At 37.7% G+C, this 24,969-nt stretch overlaps 2 protein-coding genes across 6 annotated transcripts in view; one reads left to right on the plus strand and one right to left on the minus strand.

Moving 5' to 3' along the window:
* The window catches only part of LOC145964650 (V-set and immunoglobulin domain-containing protein 2-like), a 211,853-nt gene that overhangs the window by 124,182 nt on the left and 62,702 nt on the right, over nt 1-24,969 (plus strand). For all 3 annotated transcript variants that reach the window (XM_083087645.1, XM_083087646.1, XM_083087644.1), the window contains one exon: nt 13,011-13,210. In XM_083087645.1, the coding sequence (XP_082943771.1) occupies nt 13,011-13,210 (200 nt within the window). The remainder of the gene's footprint in view (nt 1-13,010; nt 13,211-24,969) is intronic.
* The window catches only part of LOC145964652 (uncharacterized), a 167,997-nt gene that overhangs the window by 32,114 nt on the left and 110,914 nt on the right, over nt 1-24,969 (minus strand). The gene's annotated exons all lie outside the window — the stretch shown is intronic.

Here is a 24,969-nt window from a genome sequence, read left to right on the forward strand (position 1 = left end):
ACGAATACGGAAATGTGATTGGAGTCCGGATTTTAGCTCAGATCAGGTCCCGCAGGTTACGGACTGTTATTATATGAACAGCGTGCGGAGAAACATGCGGTTTTGATTCAAAACCGCGAATAGTGTATTATTATTTGTTCGTGCCAGAGAAAGGGACGGATATTTAGAAAGATTCGTTCCTTCTTAAGCAAACTTTACTTATCGTCAAGTTATCAACTGTCACTTCTGATTCAACACAACGCGAAATAATTTTAATATAAAATAAAAATATAAAAACAAAATTGCTTCTTATTTTTAATGTTAGAGATCTTGGGAAACCAGATGGAAATTACTTCAAGATTGTCGTAATTATTGGAGCAATCTCATTTATCTCTTTTACAGAACTATGATGTAACTTATATTTAAAAAGTGAAGTCACACTTATATATGAAGACTCCTATTTTTGCTTTATCCATAAAAATAAAATTACTTTATTCATATATATAATTTCTAAAATATACGATTTATCATTCATATAATTTATAATATATAAGTATTTGTAAAAAAACTGGAATATCTTTTGAAATATCCCAGCTTCAATGTTGTTGTGACAAATGTAAAAAAGTTCCATCAATCTTTCCGCGCTGGAGAATCGAATCTCCTCGTTTCCGTCTTATCGGTCCTTTTCTTTTCGACATTAGACTCTCCCTGAAACACACGAGCGGCGTTTTTATTTCCGTGGTAATATCGCGTTGCTCGTCCGAAAATCCTTCCGACTGCGGTACGATCTCAGCATTGTCTTATGCGAAGCTCGACTCGTAAAAGCGTCCCGTCAGATGGGTAGCGATATCCGGATCGAACGATTCGAACGATCGAATGAATCTGGACTCGTCGTGAATGCGATATTCGCTTGCAAAATCTGCGATTTGCGTGCATACGCGCCGATACGAAATTTTCAGAAATGTATTAAATATGTTTTATCTCAAACAAAAGATAACATTCTAACAAGAAAATCATGTTATACCTTAGTTGGAGTTTGATATGTTCGAATGTTTGTATACGAGTTATGTTTAATCTATTTTCCGCTATTAATTAGTTGACGGGAGTTACGGATATATATTGAGTGCTAACTTTGTTCAAAGCTCAAAGCAACCAAAACGGCAATAGCGAAAGCTAGCGTAATTAAATAGATTACGGAATTGTCATCCGTGTGATTTGCTCAATTTGGTGAAATTTGTTTGATTTTGTGTCAGTCTTGTAATAAACTATAAACAAATTATTTATTAATATACATATAACTTGTATTTTTTATTGACAAATTTAAATGTACTTGATATTATTTTATAAATTTTGAAATATATTTATCATATAAAAAGAAAAAATTGATAAAAATTAAATGATTAATTATATCTATATAAAAAATACAAATTATATTACTAATTTAACAAAACAACCAATTCATTCTGCAGTCTGTAGACAGAACATTTTAATCTACGATTTAAACATACTATGTTACATTTCATAAGATCAATTATTATTCTCGAACAAAGTGTACAAAAGCGATAAATCGACATTTATAATTCCGATCGTGAAAGTAATAACGTTAAAAAATCTGCACCATTTGCACGCTTTATTAACTACGTACAATGTTAGCCAAACTTAATTCCATCGAGCGTGTAACAGATAGTCGGTGCGCTAAATATGCGTGAATTCATGATTAACGTGTGGCACAGATGGTCAAGCATATCATAACATGTATACAAAAAGAAAACCTGATTGTGTAAAATTAAAAACGACTCCAGATAACGGATCGATTTACCAGTTAATTTTCTCGCTCATTTTTAATAAATCAGATTTTATCTAAGAATTTAAGGAAAATATTTGCAAATTTATATATAAAAATTACTCTTAACTTATATAATATACTTACATAAATATATAAGGAAAGATTAGAGAATATATATTTATATAAGGGTGACAATATATTTATAGAGATACTTTATAAAGGATAAGAATAAAGCGATGTAATATTAGTGATTTAATAACTAGAGCGAGGATGAAGAAAAATGAAATAAAATTAGAAGGAGAAAGAGAAGGAAATATCTTCATTAATCTTCGAAAGGTAATTGTGTGAAAATATTGAAATAAAAAAATGAAGGAAATGTTTGATTCTTTTTATATAACTTCTCTTCCTTTTTATCAAAAGAGCTAAGGAATTTTATTTAGAGAATAAAATATAAAATACTTCGATCTTACGTATAAGATACATTTCGATTATTTTACATATATTATTATATTAATAAGATAAATTTATTTTACAAGAAAAAACTAGCATTGAAAGCATAAAAAATAATTATATACTTAATGATTTTTTAATGTATTTTTTTATGCAATATTGATTAGGATGACAATTTTACGTGAAAGAACGACTTCATAGTGTGAGAAAATGATTTTGAAAATTAATATTATAATAATTTATTAACAAGAAAATATAAACAGTCATTACATTCATCATCAACGTACCGCTATGTGTTCATCGAATTAATTCTACTGGATTTTGTTTAATTAGTGAGCTCATTTACTGCACCGCTCACAACTCATTGTTTACCGCCCGTATGTGCGCGGCCTAACACGGGACATTAATGTCCCGCGGATTATTACTGCACGATAAATTACGGTTGTCCTGGACGGCGCGACACGACGCGACGGCTTCCCTTTAACGTATGACCGAAGCCGCGTGGTTTAATGGCTATCCGATTCCACCAACCCCGATTCCACCAACCCCGATTCCAGCACGAGTTTATTTATTCGCCCCAGCGATATTGTTTCTCTTACTCGTCGAATCCTACATAAGGGTTTTCAAGAAAAAGTCAAGTGGACTTTAAGAAATCTTTAAGGACTCGACGACCTGTCATCTCTCGAGATGATCGTCTCTATAAACGATTATGAATTTATTACAGAGATACTGCCGAGAAAATTTTAATGTAATTTTAGATTATATCAAAATTGTAAATAATGCTGGTTTGGAAAATATAATAAACTGTCATGAAAAGATGATTACGAGTTTTCAATTTGTGAGATATATAATACATGACGAAACTTTGTCGCAAGAATTAATACATTCTTGGTCAAACAGTGGAGCCGATTTTATATCGACTTCGACTACTTCCGGTCAGAATTATGCTGAACGAGAAGTTGGTGAGACTTATCGATCAGAGTTTTGCTTCGGTAACTTCTTAGACAAATTGGCCAACGAGAAGAATTAATGATGCCGCCGGCGCAGTGCGGAAACGCGAGACAATAAAGCGGTGCGAAACTTTGTTTGATGTATAAATAATGGAGCGTAGATCCAATTACTTGTTACAGGAACTGTAATAAAGTTACGTATATAAGAGATACTATAAAAATTGTAATTCGTATCGCGAGATTAAACACGATATGTCCCTTTTCTGTCACGTGATTCTTATTAACTTTTCTACAGATTTTTGCACAGAATAAATCACTTAAATTTCAGACCCCTCCGGAATAAGTTTTATCATTTTTATCGAAGAGGAGAACTGTGCAAAGTGCTTTATAGCGTCAAATAAATTTCTATCTTCGATTTTCCTATTAAAAAAAAAAGGTGTCAAAATTGCATTTAAATTTGCGCACCATTTTTACTTCTTTTTCTCTAATAAAGTTCTTATCACGCCGGCACCTTCGACGTATTTCCTCGTTAATTACCCGAGAATCGCGAACACGCGCGTCTACGTGACCTGCGAATTTTCCTGCTTTCTCGTACCGGAACCAACCACGTGTACGATGCGATGATGCACGGTGGATTACAGGCGAGCGGTAAATTACGGTCGCCGGGAACGGCTTTCGCGATGGCGCCGCCAATGATACGAAAGGTGGCACACGGTATATGTACGGTCGAAACACAAGTCAGTCGCGCGTGTCTCGGCCTGAGCGAAAATGTCACGGAAGCGCGTTAATCTCATCCTGGCGTATAATTCAATTCCGGTTTAACCTCGTTATCCGCCGGCTACGTTTGCTCGTTAAACACGACAGGAACGAGTCCGCGGCTTTCGGAACGAATTATAAACATGCGCCCAGCTCCTCAAATCCCTCCCTCACCCTCGCTTCCAGATATACAGCGCGAACAAAAATTTTTTTCGTCCCGCCCGCGGTTGAAATTTTATTCGTTATAAATTTCATTCGTTTCGCGCGAAAAAAGGCCAGCCATGTCGATTCGTTTCAATTAAGCAGCATAGAACTCCTGACATGAAAATTGCGTAGTTCCCGGCAACATAGAGAGGCAAAATAAATACGAACCGATGAATGAGATTACTGAGAAATATTGTTGAATAAAATGTACCGCTTTGTCCTATTATATCCCTCAAGTATCCATCAAATTCGCCGCTTTATTAATTTTTCATAAAAAATAAATCGTTAGAAATAATAACGAAAAAACTATGTTAAAGTGAGTATGTAATTAAAAATATAATTAAAAATAATATTATATGTATCTTGAATAAAAATGTAATTTAAAAATTATCTACTTTTAAACACAATTAAATTATACTCATAACCCAAGTAGGATCGAAATGTAAACTCTCCTCCTTGTGTAAATGTAAAAATTCAATTACATTACTTCATAGAACTACTTCGCCAGATTAACTGGTGCATTCATCCCATCTTCTTATAGAGAACGTAAAAAAAAAAAAACGTCGAAATCACCATCATTCGCATATTGGAGTATCGCAAATGTGATTGCGAACGACGTTGAACGACAACAACGACGATGAGGACAATGAGACCACGAGGAAGCAGGGCGCGGGATGGGTTTATCAAAAACTTCGATCACCGGCAAATGGGATCGAGAATGGAGGCGCTTGTATATAGCGAGACACACGATGATGAAGAGGAAAGAGAGACAGAGAAAATAAAGAAAAAAAAGAAAGATGAGAGAGACTCCGTGGATGGAGGAACTGCAACGCAACGACCGCTGAAACTTTTAGCAATCTATCTTAGAAACTCTCCCCTTTACGGATCTTCGGGTCTATGCGTTTCTCTACTGGGTGTATCAGAATACGAAGAACATAATATTCTTCGGCAAATTTAAAGCCATTCTCGTCTTGGAAAAAATTTATAATTCGTTGCAATTATAATTGTTTTGATTTATTAGTTAATTCGTTAATTCGTTATCTCGAGAGAGATTAATTTTCACATCAAATGACTGAATCTCTTTGAAATTAACCAAAAAATACAGTATTTATTATACAGTTATTTATTTAAAAGCTTGTGAAACTTTTAATATTATGCATGAACCTTGTAACTTTTAATATCAAATGAATCTTTGATCGAGTTTTGATTTTTGAGTGAAAAAATTTATCTAAAAATTTTACGCTGTTTGCCGAGCACTCTGTACACACGCTACGTCTTCGGTGACCATGTATATGTGAAAATAGGCGGCCTGTCCCCATGTTGATGCAAGGGGGAATAGTCAGTCCCCTATACTGCGAGCATAGATTTTAATTATGCGACCACGTCGACCGCGTTTCAACCGCGTTGACACAGTAAATACAGCAGGCTTAAAACTTTATGGATCGCCATTCGTTGGAGCGAGCAGTGGGAACACTATAACGGCCCTTGTACAGGGTGAAGGCTTTGTACGTAGATTGATTAAAAATTTCTTACATGAAACTTTAATCTCCGATGATATTTGTTCTAAAGAAACGCAACGTTGCACGCTTTTATCTCATAGAATGTGTGACGTGCAAGTGATTTAGAATGTCTACCATGAAAGCCATGATAAAAAGACAGCATAAAAACTTACAAGTATTAATAATAATGAACCGAGGAAAAAATATAGAATTCAATATTTAAAAGAGATTAAGAAAGAGTTAATTATATTAAGGAATTTTTTAAATGCTTTATGCGCAGTAATTTCTAAAGGAAAAAGAAATTCAAGAAAGCTTCGATAAGAGTTTTATTTTACATTCACTCAAATATTGCAGAAAAATTTTACAATATCCCGTTTTAATTTCCGTAAAAGTTCGGATCCATACCTGTAAATGTAAAACGCTTTACTTTTTCCGCGTCAAGATATGACTGTGATGGAAACCTACTATTGATATTATCTTTTTGACAGGTCGAACGATACTCAATATTCGGGAAATTCGTTCATACGTCCCGAGCCTCGACGATATGAATATCAAAAATTCATCCGAGTAAATTGCAAGACTACGTTTTCGGTCTCGGAAGGCATCAGAAACTTTGATCAGGAAAGAGTCAACTTTCACATTATCGAAATTAAATCGTGAACTTTAAGTGGCACGTTATAAGCGCGGTTGAGGGCGCGAGAATTATCGCGAAGGAATTCGTCGGTGCATGCTCGAAAGCGCGAGATCAAAAGCGTAATTTCGCTTTGAGGCGAAACAAGTTCCTCTTTTATACCCGCGGAAACAGTCCGACTCGATGGCCAATAAAGGTTCTACGTCGAACTTTTATGAACCTGCAACACCAATGAAAGTTTTGTGCGACGTAAATATGATTTAACACTGCGAGGATCGCATCTTCTATCTCGCGTGAGAATCGTTTGGCGAAAAAATACGAATTCTGCAATTAATCGAATCTACTAACAATATAAAACATTCAATTAGATTTCTTGAATAATAAAGCAACTTATTAAAGCATAAAATGATAGATTTATCGAAACATGGTAACTACAAAGTTGAAGACGAAAAAAATAAATGTATGTAATAGTAATGAGAAAGGAGCATATAAAGAGAGAGCAATGGAATTGAAGAAAAATGGTAAACATAATAAGATGATAGATATTAAATTTTCTATAATGATTCGCGATCTTAAAAATTTAATAAATAACGATGTACAGGAAGTTATGGCATGGTTGCAGTTTTCATCTTCGGATTCCCCTAATCGGATTCACGTGACCAAGGACGCAGTTACCAACCGCCAACCTAACCGGGGCAGACGTGAAATAAAAAAGGCGGTTAATCCGCTTTAAGCTCTTCCGGTTCTTCGTGGTAATAACAACAAGTTAAATTCACCATCGCCAGTTGGAGGCCAGCATGGGGTGGAAACCATAATGCAAACCAGCGGCGAACCGCGTCGTGAGTTTAGTGTCGCCGCGACAATTATCAAGCTTCCGGTGAGAGTTTCTCGGATTAAAAAAAAGGCTTCTTTCTCATTTTCTCTCTCACTCTCCCTCTCTTTCACGGAAAGGAAAGAGGAGGAAACTGCCAGAGGCAACAAAGATGCGAGGCATAAAAAGATTTTTTACGATCTCCGCTTTTTCTCATCAATTGAAAAATAAATCAGGATGGAAACATGTGCATGGATAAGAAAGTTATAACGTTATAAGAAAGAAAGAAGAGGAAAAGGAAAGGCATAGAAATGCGCGGACCGAACCGAGCTTTTCCGCGGCAATCTCGTTACCTCGGAGCTTCTGAAGTCTTGTTTCTTTCCGATCGCGATACAAACAGGATTACGTAAATCCGATTTACTAATTACGCGCGCCCGGCCCTTCCTCATTACGGTGTACTTTAATGGCGCCTCAACGCTTTCCGGCCGTTACGCGCCGTTGATTTTATTTCTCGCTGCAAATGATGCCGCGTGTTTGTTCTTAGAAAATTTTTATGACTCTGCATGAAATATATACATTACGTGTTTCAATTACGACACCAGCTTTCTTAATAAGATATTGCATAATAAGAAATAAATTTAATGAATAAGTATATGCGATAAATTACAAGACAAATTAGTGTAGTAATTTTTTAATTACTACAGCAATTCGATTCGCTAAGAAATTTTCTCAATTTTATTATATACTTATATATTATGTATACAGTTTGTAAAATTGTGATATTATTTTTTATGGAAATTAAAAATATACTGCGTGCCGCTTGTTTCCATGTTAGAAAAAATGTCATAATTTAATTATAGCAATTTTATCGGAGCACCGAGAAAATGAAGCTGTTGTTTCAAAAGAAAGCGGACAAGAATAATTAAATACGCTGCGCCAGTGAAACAGTTTGTGTTTGAGTTAAGCGCTTCATTTATGATCCAAGTTCGTGCGATGGTGGATAATAACTAACGCATTTTGAGATAATACAACCCTCGAGGGCAACTGAAAAAAAGAGAGAGAGAGTTTCGTTTTGCATCCCGTTATGCTACCGCGCTTACGGTGCACAACGTTCGTCATATTAGCTCTGAAAAAGAGAATTTTATCATTAACGGATCAAATAAAGGGCGACGGTGGCAAAACTCCTAGTGGGTAAAAGAAAACTGCAAGTTTCATCCTTTACATTATGGCGCGAAAGGGGATTGCATATTTCATTCGAGAAGAAGGGCAGCTTTATCTACCGTCTTCTCTTCGCGCGGCGGCGATATTACTTCGGGCTCGATCAAAGAGAGAGAAGTAAAGCCGTACCTCTTGTATAAAGGCGCTTTACTTCTCTACAGAGCACCGTATAATATCCGCGAAATAACCACGCTAACGTGAATTTTCGCGAGAACGAGCGCGCGTGTAATTCTCGCGGATTGTTAAGTATTCTCGAAAAATCAGCTAAATTCTCCCCAAAGAATTCGCCCCAGATCTGTCATCGATGGAAAATCTTCTCGTATCTTTCCCAAGGATAACTCGTTGTATTTCTAGGTCAATCAACAAGATTTCTCCGAGTGCAGGTGAACAGAATCGAGCGAAATTTACAATGAAAGAACGACAGGAGAAACATTTTCCGGAGAAGTGCGCTTTTTGTGCGCGCGTTATCATAAAAAGAACATTCACGTTTACATCCACTTCAAAGAGCAGCTCTCCGCGAAATTGCAAGGGGAGACTAGAGGCAACCTGCTGTATCGACCTATTGAAAGAAAGCGGCGTCGTCGCGTTTGCATAATCCGGAGACAAAAGGAAACAGTCCCGAAGTGGCCGTCTTGTGTCTCTGCGGAAAGCACCTAAAACGACAAAGCGCTTTTATTTATCCCACAATCGCGAACCCGTCCGCCCCCGCCGTCCCTTCGAAGAAAGGGTGCTCAATCCTCGAACGGTAATGAGGTTTCGAATGGCGGCGAGTTAGCCGGAAGTCGTTTTCCCGAATCAGAGTGTTGCAGGATTTCACGAGCGCGCGTCAGGCAGAAATTGGTTGCGGGCAACGACTGGCAATCGGAAAAACGAGCTCTCGCAATCAGAGCCCCGTAAAGCTGTGCTGCTGTCGAGCCGTACTCGTGCGGTTAACGAGCGCCGATTATGAGCAAGGAGAATGCCGGAGAAATGGACGAGCTTGTTATCCGTTGCCCGCGTGACTTGTTACGCGCCACGTGATCGTACGTTTCCGAATCCAAAAATATTTCCCAGGTACTTAACGCGCTAACGATGGTTCTCGATAAACGTCAATTTTTATTTCGAATTATCCAAGCAATACTCTTCTCTGGATATAAGCGAGCGTTCTAAAAATTATAATAAATATATTGGACTTTAAAAATTAAATTTCTATTGTGCGATTACGTGTTACTACTCAAGTGAATTTTGCTTCTTCAGAATTTAAATTCGAGGTTTAATTACACAGGGGGTAATGTTGAATACATTAGAAAATTCCACGCGGAAAGATGTAAAGTGGCGCACTTGAATGTTTAGTAATGTAAATATGAATATTGAGCGAAATATATTTTATACATTCGCATGTTATGTACGCAGTTACTATCAAAAAGCCGGAGCAATAATGCTCCGACGTAGGTAAAACGATAAAGCGAAATACACACGAAAACGCTTCTCTTGTCAGAAATATTATTTCGCTTCGCCAAGCGAGACGAAGAAAAGTTCGCATCTGCAAACGTTTTTGATTTGGCGCAAACGTTTCTACTTCGCGGATGAGGAATCGCAAATCTAGACGCGCGGCAAGACGTCTACCTTGTTTAGAGATAAATTTCATGTCGAGGGAGGGAGAATGGAGAAGAATGGACGTGAGACGAGGGTCGTCGCAAAGGCCAAGAGGTAGTTCAGGCATTCGATTTCAATTCGCGAGGAGTCTTGCATGACTTGAATGGAATCCGGTGGAGATCAGATACTTTAAAGGAAATGCCTCGGAAAAGACTCGGACAGTTTGAAAGACTTAGCTTTAACATCCGCGATGAGCAAGAAATATTCTCACTGTTGCGTCCAGAGGGAAACCTTGATGGCGAGGCGACTCGTGATAGTGGTTCCCGATCTAGACAATTGGACAAATTCTTTTGCGTAATGTGCCACCTTTATCGCGAGATAGTAACGAATAATAGAGGGAAGGGATAGAATTTATAGGAACTGCGCGGCAAGAACGCGGATAACGAACTGTACCGTCACTTTGAACGTATCTTAAGGAAGCTTTTGTCTCGCAGCTTCCTCTCCCGGAGCGACTTTATTTACGCAGAACTGCGGGAAGATCTCTGCCAGATACGATCATTTAATATACCTGCGTTATATTATCTCAATAAATTTCCAGACTATTTCTAGACTATTTGAATGCATTATTAATAGGTTAAAGATCGTTGACGAATTTACCCTTAATGGTCTCATGGAGAGAGCGAAATATTTACAATTGAATTTTTGCAAATTAAAAATACAATTAAGTTAATATATGTTTGAGAAATGTTATATTCTCCAGAGAAGATTTTGTTCAAGTCTTTTTACTGTTTACTTAGTTGTTATAAAAATAAACAACCGCACGTACATTGCGTGATTAAAGTTCCCTTTGATTGAAATGTATCGTGACTAAAATAAAATCGATGGTGACGTATTTTCGACATTTTCCTTTCCGAACGTCCCATCGCAGCAAAACAGTTTTCAATACGCCAGGTGCCGTTGATAAATGGCACGGAAACGTCCGTAATGCAGTCTCAACTATGAGATGTCAAACTCCATTGGCAAGTTAACGACTCGGTCGTTGTAACGACGGAAATTGACGACGCGCGGACGCGAGATACGGAAGGAGAAAGAGAGAGAGAGAGAAAGAGGGGGAGAAGGGGAGGGAGAGAAGGCGATGATGGAGAGATGCGTTCGAAAATGCATCGCGAAATGCAAACCGCGGCGTTGGAAGCAACTGCAACTGACACCGACGGTTAGACCAATTCCGTGGAATGTCAACGCGCAATGTTCTATATTCCATAGTATAATCTATACATATATGCATGTATATATTCACATATACATGCATATATTAGCCATCAAATTAGAGATGAGTTTCTTTAATTAAAACTTGAGGATCTTACAAGTATTTATAGCTTCTTCTATAAAAGAAATTTATTCTTCTTCTTATAAAAAAATTATTATTTATTAAGTAATTGTTTAGAGAATATTTTTAAGTATCTTAATGCTTTATATATATGACAAGCGATATAATATAAACAACCCTACATCATTCAATTGTGCCGTTTATTTGCAGTGGCATTATATTTCATACGTTTTTCCGTTTGGGATACAAAAATGAAGATTTATTTCCCGACCGATGAATCTATCTATTCACGGTGGAATCATAATTCACGAGCATTATATTGATACCGCGCGAGATTTGCGAGAGCCCCAGTTTTCGCTCTTTGGATACCTTGACGCGCAAGCCGAAATTCGCGCGTCATTAAATCTTAACACGCGCGACTGTAAATTGCGGACACTGACCAGGCGATGCGAGGAGCAATCGAGCTCTCCCCACATTCCGCTCGATGGACCTTTAACGGCAACGGCCTGCGCACTTATACCCAACACGCTTCGTGATCCCTCACACCGCGCTTTCCCAGCCGCCCCCGCGCTTTGTCCCCCCAAATTAACCCGATACCTGCCGTATTATGAGCCGTCCGGCGGAGTTAATGCGTTAACGCGCCCGTTATTAGCTTGGAATAAATTCTCTTCCCGCACGACCGGCATTCCGATGGCTAAGCTCGCTTACTATGATTCGCTATGAAATCTGAACAGAAACAATTTAGACAAAATTAACGATATTATTATGACATCTTGTCATTATTAATAATATTCGAATGAGATAAAAAACATAATGATTATGCCAGTAACATATTTAATACGATGCTTCACTCCCAAAAAATAAAAAATTAAGAATTTATATTATATATATTGTATATATATTAAGATTATATATTAAGAATTTTCATTGTATATATATTATATTATACACTATATAAATTACAACACAATATTGTGCATTAATTATATATATTACGTCGCTTGCGTCCTTTCTCTCTTTCCATAATTATTAATTATTTACAATTCGTTACTACTTATAAATACATACACGACTTAATATACTTTTCTTAACTTTCTATTAAACTTAGAAACTTTAATCCGACCCAGAAACGTTATTCTACAATGTATATCGTAATAACTCGTGCAAGTTCTACTATCTATGTATGCACAGCGAAGTGCGTTCGTTTCGAGTTTCGAAGGAACTTCGGGCACGAAACTCTCAGTGGCATTTGCCTCGAACCCGCCTAGCCCTTCTCCGCTAACCGCGGATATTTATTCTCGTGCTTAACACACGCCATCCTTTTACCATCCGTGGTCGCGCTCGGTTGACAGACGCGGACGGTAATTGCGAGACATCTGCGGACTCTAAACGTCGTTTCTCATATCCGCCTCCGTGAATTAACGAAATAGGAACCGGAATTGTGCGCCGCGCGAAATTAGGAACCCTATTCGTGATCAAGAATTAGAGCGAGCTTGATAACACGATTCGCGAAAGCTGGATTGCTCTTTTGAAACTCGTGCGGAATCGTTCTCGATCTGCAGATTGGAGAATACCATGTCGATGTAATGGATGAAATCGTTCTAGTTGAGAAGAAGAAAAGTTTGAGAATAAAATTTCCAGAGGAATTTCTCAAAATTTATCTCTGCCATCTTAGTTTATAAATCTTTGATAAAAATATAAAAATTTCGTCAAGTTTGAGATATGCACTATTTTTCGTGATTTTAATTAAATCGAAATCACAATAATTTCATTAATAGTGTGTCATTCCTGCGGATACTAAAAATGCATATGTCTGTGTTTCAGCGGGCAATATCCAAGTGGACTTTACGATGCCAAAAGAGGCTACAGTGGGTTCCTCGATCGATCTAAGATGCGAGTGGCGAATATCGGGTGGCGATCTCTACTCGGTCAAATGGTACAAGGATGATCACGAATTCTTTCGATTTCTGCCCGACAGCACTCAAAGGACCCAGATATTTCCTCGGCCAGGCGTAAAAGTTGAGGTACGTCTTAATCTATATTTCCTATTAAAATTATATGAATTATATGATTAGTTCTGTATCATCAATCTTGTTATATTAACGTTAATTATCTATCGAAATAATAAATAATAAATAATCTGTAAGTACGTAGATACAAAGAACTGAAATATCTTTCTGCATAAGACATACATATTTCTTACAACACATTTCGTAATGTTTGCTAAGAAAGTGTGCTTAAAAAATGCATGATAAATCAACAAAATTAGAATAAAAGAGACGGAAGAATTTTAATGATAATCGCATCGGGGAGACACATTATCACAAATTCGATTTTCCCCGATTAACGGAGTACTCTCGCAAAATTCTCTCGCTCGGTACAACCGCGTCGAAGATGGAACAAGCGATCGCTCACATCGAGCGTATCCGAAGTGGTTCGAAATGTTCATCCCTATTCATGCGTTTCGAGGTCGGAGGAATCCTCCTTTCGCGGTGCAAGCGAAATTCCTTAAAACGCCGCTCAGAAACTCGACAGCACCGGGTTCTTTCGTCGTACCGTACGCGGAATTCGATGCAATCAATCTTCCCCCCTCGCCATTCCCTTCTCCTCCCTCTCTCTTTCTCTCTCTTTCTATCCCCCGTTCCGGAGCATCGAGACACGAAAAGCCCGAAGAGCACGCGAGCCCCCTCGATAAGACGAACGCGAGGAGGAAAGCTCCAAAGGGGCCGGAACGTTGTCGACGTGTGTCGGGATCCGTACACAAGTTTTCGCGATTCCAATCAGTGGCGCTACCGTGAAGCAGACGGCACCATCACGTCCCAGTGTAATTCATCTTCCTGGGTCTGGCTGGCTCGCTGGCTGGCTGGCTGACTGGCCGGCAAAACGTGCCGGGCAGCAGTGCATCCAGACCAGCGTTCTTACGCTGGTACAAACGAGGAGCGAGTTCATCGCCGCTGCCGTTGCCGCCAACGCGATGCTACATCATCTTTCCCGTAACTCCTCCGTACAAGCTGTCAGCCGCTATCTTCACCCAGGGTCGGTAAAAGGAAAGCGAGGCCGCGGTAAGCTCGTTGAATAGTCTTCCGCACATGTTACGCTGATGGTACCGCGTATAACCGAGCCGGATCGATGAAAAGGATTACGTCGATATATCAACGAACGAGAAAAGCAACGTTATTCTGTAACTTGAGGTGAAAGCGATTAGAGCTAAAGGAATATCCTAGATCTATATACACAGGATGCAATCGGAGAGATCGAATAAGAAAAAGAAATATTACTTTTTTAAAAAATTCCTTTTTCATAAATATTTCGAAAACATCTTATTTATCAATATTACATGTTTTCTCTTTTTATTTATAAATCGCAAAATAATATTAGCTTCTCGTTCCAAGATGTTAATATAGCAAATTTACAATTGTATTATAATTTATATTAATTAATAATTATATAAAACCATGAAATTGTATTAAAATGTATTAAATGAAATTCTTAATTTCAAATTGAGTATAAGTGAGGCGCGAATTTATCATTTTGCCGTAACAAAGTATCAGCTGCGACGAAGTCTGATCTATAGTTTAATAAAGAGAAGTGAAACTGTAGTTCAACTTTGTTAAATGGTGTTTCATATATATATAATGCCGATAATATATTAAGATAAACGTGATCAAATAGATCATAGCAGATAATAAAAATAATTATTAAATGTTTTGTTCATGTAATATTTTATAATATTAAATTATATTAAATGTTAGAATATAACTTTTTTTTAGAACTTGTATTTTAATATTCTATTTCATTTTGTCCGACTATAAATTGGTTCTTTTTACTTGTATTCCGTTTGTCTAATCATATGGTATGATCACTTCTGATCACATCCCATCTGTTTATACTGCGGTTATTACTACTTGCTATACACATAGACGCTGAGAATTTTAATTAAATTTACAGACAGCTGTATAATGTTGAATTAAAATATACTCTTTTTTAAAAAAATGCGACTAATTATGTATTACATATTATATTTATATATTTGATATTTATTTTTAAAAATAAATGCAGTCCTTAAAGAGAGAATTCCTATATCTATAAATTTGCCGATGACGTTTATCGATTTAATTTATGTTCCGCAAAGAGGCTAGAAAACGATCTATATTTTAAAGACGTTTCAAGGGCCGGATTAATCTGTAGAAATACGCTTGTAATGTAAAATTCAATCACCGATGTATAATTACGATAACTTCTATCAACAATGGTTAAACGCACGCTTCTTTCGCCCGTCGTTAACATCCTTGACAGAATCGATTTCCAACGCAATGCATTCACCGCATCCTTCTGCCGATATCAACGAGACAGGAGCTCGTTCGCTGAATCTGAGAATACGTCATTTTCTCTAGAATTCTCGATATATACTGATGGATTCGCCTGTCGGCATTCTTCGTAGGAAACGAGATCTCGCTAAAGTGAGGAAGAGCGTGAAAAGACGTTGAATAGCATATCGACACGATAGCGCAGATATTTCCTATATACGTGCAGAATTATGTTTTATTTCTTAGTAAAATATTTTTGCATGATTTATATCCGTGCGCTTCTTTCAGTATAGCAATACCTGTCAATTTGCATTTTTCATGCGTTTGTTTGTTTCCAAAATATCATTTCCACAAAAGACTAAAAAATAAGAATTTTTTATAATTATTAAACTATATCAAATTTATCGAGTATAATCTAAAAATGTAAGAGAGCTTTATTTTGAATAATAATTTTCTTAATTAACTAAATAAATGAGAGAGACAAATTCCTCAAGTTGACATTAGAATATGATTAATGCAATATTAATATTAATATATATATATATACAATAAATTAATAAATAAATTAACATAATAAATTAATATTATTTATGAATTTCTTTCGACGAAATCCTACAATATTTTGATATTAAATGCAATATCGGTAAAAACACGAATAAGTTTAGAACCTATTTCTGAGTGCCACAGTGTGTTATCTTTTCCTAAGAAATCTCTACTGGTTTTCGATTCTCTCTCGCTTATTTCTAGTTCTTTCTCCGACATTGAGGATTGAATGTTTCAAAGAATGCAATCCACCAGATTGTACTCCAATATTCTACAAATCACGTTTCTCGATTCGTCCCCCTCCTCTTAATATCACATGTGATATAATATATATGTATATATATATATATATATATATATATATATATATATATTACATCCACACACACATATACAGATACATGTAAAATCAATCTTTTCACGAATAATAAAAGAAATTGTAAAGGATATTCCTACAACGAAAGTTTTACATTTAGACACGATCGAGTTGAGTCGTTTCTTTTGAAAACGCTGCAACTAAATGTATGCAAATATTATACTAAATTACTTTTAATTAGTTATTGATCCGGTTTGAATTATGTACGTCGTTTATTTTAAAATTAGCATAAGTCGAGTTTTTAAAGTCCTGCTAAAATCCATGCATTAAATTATCTTTGCATTGAAATTCATAAAAAAATTTTCACGTATATTTTCAAGATAAATGAGTCTATTAAACTTTTACGCTGTACATACGTTTAAATGCATAAAATCAAAGCCGAATGAGAGAAGATGCAAAAAAGCGTTGTCGACACACGCTATCAATTTTTTGTTAATTTTCGCGGCACACGCTATCATCGATCGGTGGTAATCCCTATCAGTAAAAACGAGCTTGCAGTATTGTGAAATAAAAATGTAAATCCTCTTTTAAAATATAATCGGTATGCTATCTTTTGACTTACAATTAATCGACGCGAATTTTAAACATCAATTTATCAAACACTGATCTATGATAATCTAAAGAGAAACATGAAGGACACTAAAATGAGATACGTAAGCTGATATAATTATATAAAATAAAGATATAACAAGAGAGACTTTATTAAAATGTAACATACATTTTTTTCTTGAAGACACTTTTGGTTCATTTTTTGAAAATTATGGATTCAACGGCTCCACTCAATGAAGCAAACCGGAACAAAGTCGTGCTCCAACATAGTGCAGTAGCTAAAGCAAACAGAACTATTAAAATGGAAATTTCTTTGTGTGAATGCACACACTTGAGAGAAGGGGCGAACTTCCGCACAAGATTTTCGGCACGTCGTACACTCGACGCGGCTCGAAAACAAGGTCAGTAGCAACGATAGTTTGACGATAGTTTAAGGATAGTTTCGGGCGAGATCACCCTCGACACGAAACTTTTCGACGATTCGCGAGTCGGATAATATCCTTTTCCTCGCATTTTTTTTCTTTTCTCTCTCTTTTGCCCCCAGTCATTTTTTAAACTTTCCTCCGCCGGGAGAGCCCGAGTTTTACCCGCATGCGCGCGCGGTCGTTTGCGCAGAAATTTAAATGATTTAGCTTCCATCCCGGGGGAACACACGAATTTTTGATGTTCCAGCAGAACTTTGCCTTACGAGATATATCTCTCGATGCGAGAGAATGGCCGGATAATGGTGGCATAGAAACGATGCTTGATACGTTTCACATTTAATCTGGCATGTGATTTTAAACTTGAGAATTTAACTCTCTCAAAGAGGTCCATCTAAATCTCTATTTACAAAGAAGAACTTTTGAGCTCTTCTCATTGATTAATCAATTAATGTTTGAGAGAATCTTTTAAAATGTGGATAACTATATTTGTATTTAAATAAGAGATTATATATGTATTAAAAATTACAGAATATTAAAGTTTTTGATTCCTTTTATTTTGTGTTTTTTTTAATACTTTAGAAAAATTCACGAATCGATGCGACATAAATTATAAAAATGATAGGTGAAAATATGATTATCTCGAGACTTAAATATATAAATATATAAATATATGACATGTAAAGTAATAAAAAGATTGTTTAAACCGATTCCGCTATATGTACCGAGCTCTAATATTCTGACGCAAACGCACTTAATATCCTTGGACAACATTACACGGCCGCGGCTTTATGGTTTCCGTGGATTGAATATCATGGGAAACCATAACTACATTAATTATCCGTGCGATTCATTTAATGGAATGGAAAGCCGTTTTAAGCCGTAACGCATTCCTGCTTTCAAAATTCCTCATTTGTATGCAGTCGCTATTTCGTTCTCTCGACCGTGTCACATATCGAGATACTACCGCGACCGTTCATCGAGAAAATGAGAAAGAAAGAAAAGGTAAAAGCGGAGATAGCGAAAGAGATATGTGCCATTTGGCCGTGATGCATAAGCTCGCGCGAGATATTTAAGCGCATAAAAATAGCGATAACACAATCGTGCATGATAGTAAAAATGAGCGTAACATTCATCAGACTATAGCAAAGAATAAAACGTATTTATTTTGCGTTTCCCCATGGTATTTTTAAATCGTCAAAATCTCAGCATGCGTCAATTGCGAACGTGATAAGATAATCGCGCAGGTATCTCGCCAGCAATTTAAACGCAAAAATTTTATCGTAACGCCACGTTTGGTATAACGCGATTTTAAACGACAGGTCGTTTATCATTTCGCTAAAAAATTTAACTCAAACTATAGAAATTAAAATGTCAAAAGAAATAATATGAATATAATTTAAGCAAAATATTCTGTGTGTTGTGTTGTTGTGCGTTATAAACTTGAAATCGCTGCGATTGCTTTTAAACTCGTGAGCGGAAACGAGAGATTGTGTCTGAATTACATTAGAGCACCCGGTCGAAATGAATCTTTCTTACACACATACACGTACACGGATACGTAACCCAGGTAAGAAATATAAATCAACGAGAAACAGAGCGTTAACATGGCGCCATCGTGTTTCTTCGGCTCCTTCTTCGTTCGTTCATTCATTCATTCTTTTATCGCGCGATATTTGCATATGCTTCGCGTGCTTCTCCAAGCGACCCGTAAATAGAGCGACTTCTCGAGCAATCGCTACGTGGACGGAAAGCGACCGAAAGCTCGCGCCAGGATACGGCTCGGATCGCTGCGACCGGGTCGGCCTCCTCCTCGGTTGGCAGGAAACCAACGAAAATTTCCAAACAATCTGACTAATCTGCCGCGAGCCGCGATCTTCCGCCTCATAAATCGCCGCTTCACTCTGTTCTCGAGGGCCGTAAAATCTAACAACGTCACTGTGCGTGGCCTATATTATTCACGAATTCCAGGATCAATGCGGCATAATAATGTACATTCGTCCACAAACAGAACGGCAATGTTAGCAACGACCACGATCACGCAACGAAATGAGATGTTACATTAATGAGGGAACGACGAGAAATTACCGTTGCTCCTCTCGGGCTGATCGATGAAACGTCAAATTTTTATCTTGTTTTAACGTCGCGCGAGATTACCTATCTATCTATCTCTAAAGTGCACAAAGTTTCGCCCCGATTTTTCCGCAAGGGATGTAAAAGGATGCCGCGCGCGTCGCTTCGTCGTCCTTCCAATCTCCCACCGAGGAAAGAGAGAGAGAGTGGATAGAACCAACAACATCCATTACACGTCCGTATCCATCCATTAAGCGACGAGTCTATGGACGTCGTTTTGAACGCGCTTAATGGATTCCGCGGGAAGGTTAATTCAACGTAGATGAAAGTGAACGAGGGAGAGGGAGGAGGAGACGAGCATCTCTGGCGGGCGACGCCGGACACGAATTTCGCGAACGCGTTATCTCTCATAACTTTTTATCAGTCATGAATTAAAAGAAAGATTATTTAGTCGTTTATTATTTCTGTCGTGAATTTTGCATGAGGGTTCTACTATAGAATAATTTCAATTCAATTCTATAATATAGAATATTGGATTAGAAATATTCGATTAATATATCATACGCGATTTCGAGAATAAGGGATATATACTTACATCTCCCTTTTCTACATTTTCATTGCATCTTTTACAGATTTTATATCGTCGAGTCAGACAAATTTGTCATTAAATGTAAATCGTCAGTTTGCCCAGATAATCCCCGGGCGCCCCCGCAATAGCCGCGATGCGTTTAATGTCCGTCTGTCGCGGCCTTACAAGACAATTATACGTTATTGTCGACTACGGATTTTAACGGCCATAGTCGTTGTGACGTTTATTCGTGCGCGACTTTTATCCCCGGAAACTCATCGCGTCGCATAAAGATTCGAAGAGAAGGCGGCTTATAGGTTATTCAAAGTTAACGTGCCATGTAACTCAGCGGTCTTCGTGGTTCGCCGGATAAGACGGGTATGCCGTAAGTACATTTTAAAAGGTAGCTCGGAGAAAAAAAGGGAACGAGAAATTTCTCTCTCTCTTTCTTTCGCATTAATGTCGCTGGAAGATACATTGATGACGGCAATAAAAAGAATTGAATATAAAACTGGGTGTATATGCACAGGCATTAGAACCGCGCAGGAAAGGAATTTGAGTTTACGGTCAACTAACTGTAATTATCCTGTACCACAATAGGACAACGTTATGGTACAACAAACGCTAACTCAAGCCCCGCCTCTCTAAGAGCGAGAGATTACTTTACGTTGGAGGTAAAAGTAATAAAAATAATAAAAAAAAACATTGGATTATATATATGTATATAATCTTACATTTAAATTGTCTCTTTAAATTTTTATTTGCAATAAATTATAATTAAGATAGATAATTTTTTTTTAGGTATTTGAGAAGAGGATCGGTGTAATTGTGCAATGGAACAAATGGTGGAGTAGAATCGAAAATACGGATGAGAACGCAATTCCACTCGTCTTACGTCCGTATTTACTTCCGCTTTAATGACGTCTCTCGCGGTCGAAAGACAAATTACCATGGCACTCGCGTTTTCCGGAAAGTACCTAGGAGTGTGTCTTTCCTGTATCGAATGAACCAAAGTTCCATTCGGCGACGTAGATTAGCGAAGACGCTACTCGTGCACGCGCGCAAGATTTACTCTCTCTCTCTCTCTCTTTTTCCCCTCTCTCTTCTCCCCGCTCAGGTATTATACTTGCAGTCGCGGTAAGAAGTTGCGAATCAACATCTCGTTATCCGGGATTCGAAAACTTTCGCGTCTGTACCCAGCTAACTTCCGGACACCGCTTCTCCCCTCATCACTCACCTACGTTTCCACTCGCATATTCCCGAGAAGAGGCTGATTGTTACACGACCTTTTGTATAATTTCCGTCTATCTCTCGAAGAGATTGAAGTCTCCTCTTTTGGGGTCACAACAAAAGTAAGTAGACGAAGTTGAGAAATCCAATTGATGAAACAGCGGATTGTCGGCCGGTACAAAGAAACTCGCGAGAGATCCTCAACAACATCGATAACAAGGCATTACAAATCTCTTTTCCTTCTTTCTTTTCTCCTTCTCTCTCTGTCTTTCTTTTTATCTCTCGATTTTCGATATACATATTATTCGAATAATGACTTCGATGATTTCAGCAAAAAAAATGCAATGCGAATGAATGAAGAATGAAGCGATGAATGAAGACAAAGTAAAAGCCGAGAAAATTTTTGTTTTTCTCGGCTTAAAACTATATAATATCTTATTGTTAATGAAAAGTTTGATTTAAGAAAAATAATTAAATAGCGAAAATATATGAACGACGATATAAGTGACTTATCTACAACATATTTAATCATCTTCATAATCACATTCATAATCATATTAATTATTTCAAATATCTCATTTTCAGATTATTAATTAATCATTGACGAGAAGACGTAGTTGATTACCGCCTGGAGGTTGATATCTTTGTCGTCCACAAAGTATGTCATTAAATCTCGCTCCGCGCGATTAATTTTACAGCTCAGTGTCATCAAGGGAGTCGAAAACTTCGAGACGCCTCTCCTCCTCGTATCCTATTTCGGCAGGATCTGGTCTGGCGTAGTTTCCCTCATGTTCTCTCCTTTCTCCCTCCCTCTCCACAGGGGATCTCTTAATACGCGAACGGTGTACAATTTCGAAACTTAAAGGGCGAAGTCAAGAAGGGCTCGGAGCAAATTTGCCTAAGTTCCTCGACTTCGCTTCCTCGTTCATCCCTCGAATTATTTCGAGCTTCTATCCGCCGGTAAAAGTAATTTTGTTCCCGAACATAGAGAGAGAGAGAGAGAGAGAGAGAGAGAGAGAAAGAGAGAGACCGAATAAGATCGGCGTCGTGCCGAACCGAGTCGAGCAGCAGGGTCGAGTCGAGCAGGGTCGAGTCGAGCTGGTCGAGTCGAGATGGCGGCAGATTCGGTGGAAAGGCAACCGGGGAAAGATGCTTTTAGTTTATTACCTCGAGGAAATTACACCGGCGAGAGAGTCTCCGGTCGGCCTCGTTATTTTTTTTTCCCCCTTTTTTGCTCCTCTTACGCCAGAAGGCACCAAGTGTCGCGACGTCCGCGCGGGGGATTTAAAATCTGCTGCTCGAAATGTGTAAGCTCCACCGCGCATTTTGAGGAATTACATTGGGTCTTACGTTCGCATTATACCGTATCTCGCTCCGGTCGTTTCCACAGTGCGTGTAAAATCGCTGCGCTTTTATATTCGAGGGGATTTTATCCTCGGCAAAGTACGGCGCGATTTCCTCCTCAGAAGAAGAGAGATTTAAACAGAAGACGTATATTAAAAATGAACTATATTTTTTTTACTTATACTTATTAAAGGAACGCCCAAACTTTTATTATGCGTTATTTCTATACGTTTTTCTCTCTAAAAATTTTCTTTTTTTTTTTTTAATATTTCAAATTTACGCTTCATCATCAAATGAATTACCTTCGATCTATGACCGTCAATTTTCTTTCATTGCATCCACTTGCGATCATTGGAATATATAGCTTAACAAAACCGAGTTGAAACGACCGATATAAATGTTGACGTCATCCTAAGAAAATATTTCTCCTTCTCGATTCATGATCATAATAAGTTTCTTCCGCACCGATTTACATAAACATAATCTATCGCGCCGCGTTATCGACTGCTATATTACTAACTTTAAAACTTTTCTACGCCTTTTTTTAGGCGCCTTTCGTAAATGTGCAAAGCGGAAAGTTTCGAGCGAAATTAAGCAAGGGCTTGAGTTTGTTTTTCCGCGCTTTTATGAAGTTGATGAAAATTATAAAAGAACTGCAATTATTGCGAATTTCGGACATGGGGCTTTTTATCTCGAAGCTATGAAATATCAATTGTTATGAGTTACCGTATCATTCTATTAGCGCTATTAAATTGTTGATATTGAAGAAACCTAATCTGTATCATTTTTAGTTATTTCCCGCAATGAATGTATTGAATAACAGATTCATATGCGCATTATTAATAAATTGTTTAATAAATCATTCAGAGTTTAGCTGTGAAACAAAATATGTATCAATTATTTTAACAATGATTATACGATTGCAATGGCATATTCCACATGGATACGTTAAATTGATCAAAGTTTCCGCTATCTTCACTAGCGAGGATGAACGAACGAAAGTTTCTAATTCACTTTAATTAACCGTCACCACGAGCCATCCGGATCGTCGACCGAAAGAGCGGCACGCCTGTCACTATCAACGGCAATTTTCCTTAGCGTCTGAAATCGCGTGGATTATCAGAATATCGGAAGATCGACGACGCGATCACCGGAGGTGCCTTTAATGTAACCGGAAATTACGAAAGAGACGGCTTTTATCGGATGCGCGGCAGCAAGCCAGATGCGACGCAGCTTCGCGGGCGTCTCGACGTGTCCCGACGACCAAATTGAAAGCGGCCGCGTCAATAATCCGCTTTTCTAGCGCGCGTTACTCTGCGGGAGTTATCTCGAATCCCACCTCAATGAAGGAATCTAAAATCTTGATGAAACTGTGTACACAACTAGATCAATATATTGAATCTAAAAATATATATTATTGTTTATTTGAAAAAAATTAAAAGATTTATAATTAAGCATCAATCCATATAATTTGTGGAATATTCGATTTGAATTAGATTTGATCCTCAGTTATCATAGTGAAATTTCAGTAATGTAATTATATTACGTTCCTGCGATTAGATTTGAACTCGGACCCAAGCGAGCGCTATGAAGATAAAACAGAGATTCTAGAATTGAGAGTTAATTAGATTTTCGGCCCTTCGTATGCTACGGCATTAAATATTCATCGTTCGACAAACGAAGTCGCGAGTCGATCAGAGCCACATCGGGATTTGCAAGTATCGGAATATCGGCGTGTATGCGAAATCTCCAGATCGGTGTTCGGTGATCGATACGGATTTCCCATAAATGTTAACGGCGGGGACCCGCCGTCGTCGCGTCGCGTCGGCTTCGTCGTCGCATACGTGGAGAGCTAATTGGACCGCGAATGTACCTAATCGAACCTAATGCGAGCAGCCGAGGCCATGTCTCGGGCTCCGGTAACGGGCCATGAATTATCGATAAGCCGCAAACGCCCCGCTCGATCCACCCCCGCTATCAATGAAGTCGCATGTGGAGGATGACGATGCATGGCTCGCGAAGACAATGCGAGCGCCATTCTCATTCTGATAGCGACAACATGACTCTTCGAGCAACGGTAAACTAACGTGATAGACAGATAGAGACGCGGTAGACAGAATCTAATTAAACCTAGCAAGACCGAAATGCATGACCGCCTGGACAATCAAATAGAACAATGATATAAGCTACATCTTTTCTTATAAATTTGAAAAAATAAAAAATCTCATAAGATATTAACTTTACCAATAAGCTTCGAAAATTTTACGTTATGCAATAAATAATTTAGATATATTGTTTGATGTATGATGACATGTTTGCACCGTCTGTAAGATTTATTGTAATTTTTCATTTTTTACAACTATAATTTTGA

Source organism: Camponotus vicinus, unplaced genomic scaffold (assembly GCF_025532165.1).
Source record: "Camponotus vicinus isolate PSW18456_S1 unplaced genomic scaffold, iyCamVici1.0 SCAF_13, whole genome shotgun sequence".
NCBI lineage: Eukaryota > Metazoa > Arthropoda > Insecta > Hymenoptera > Formicidae > Camponotus > Camponotus vicinus.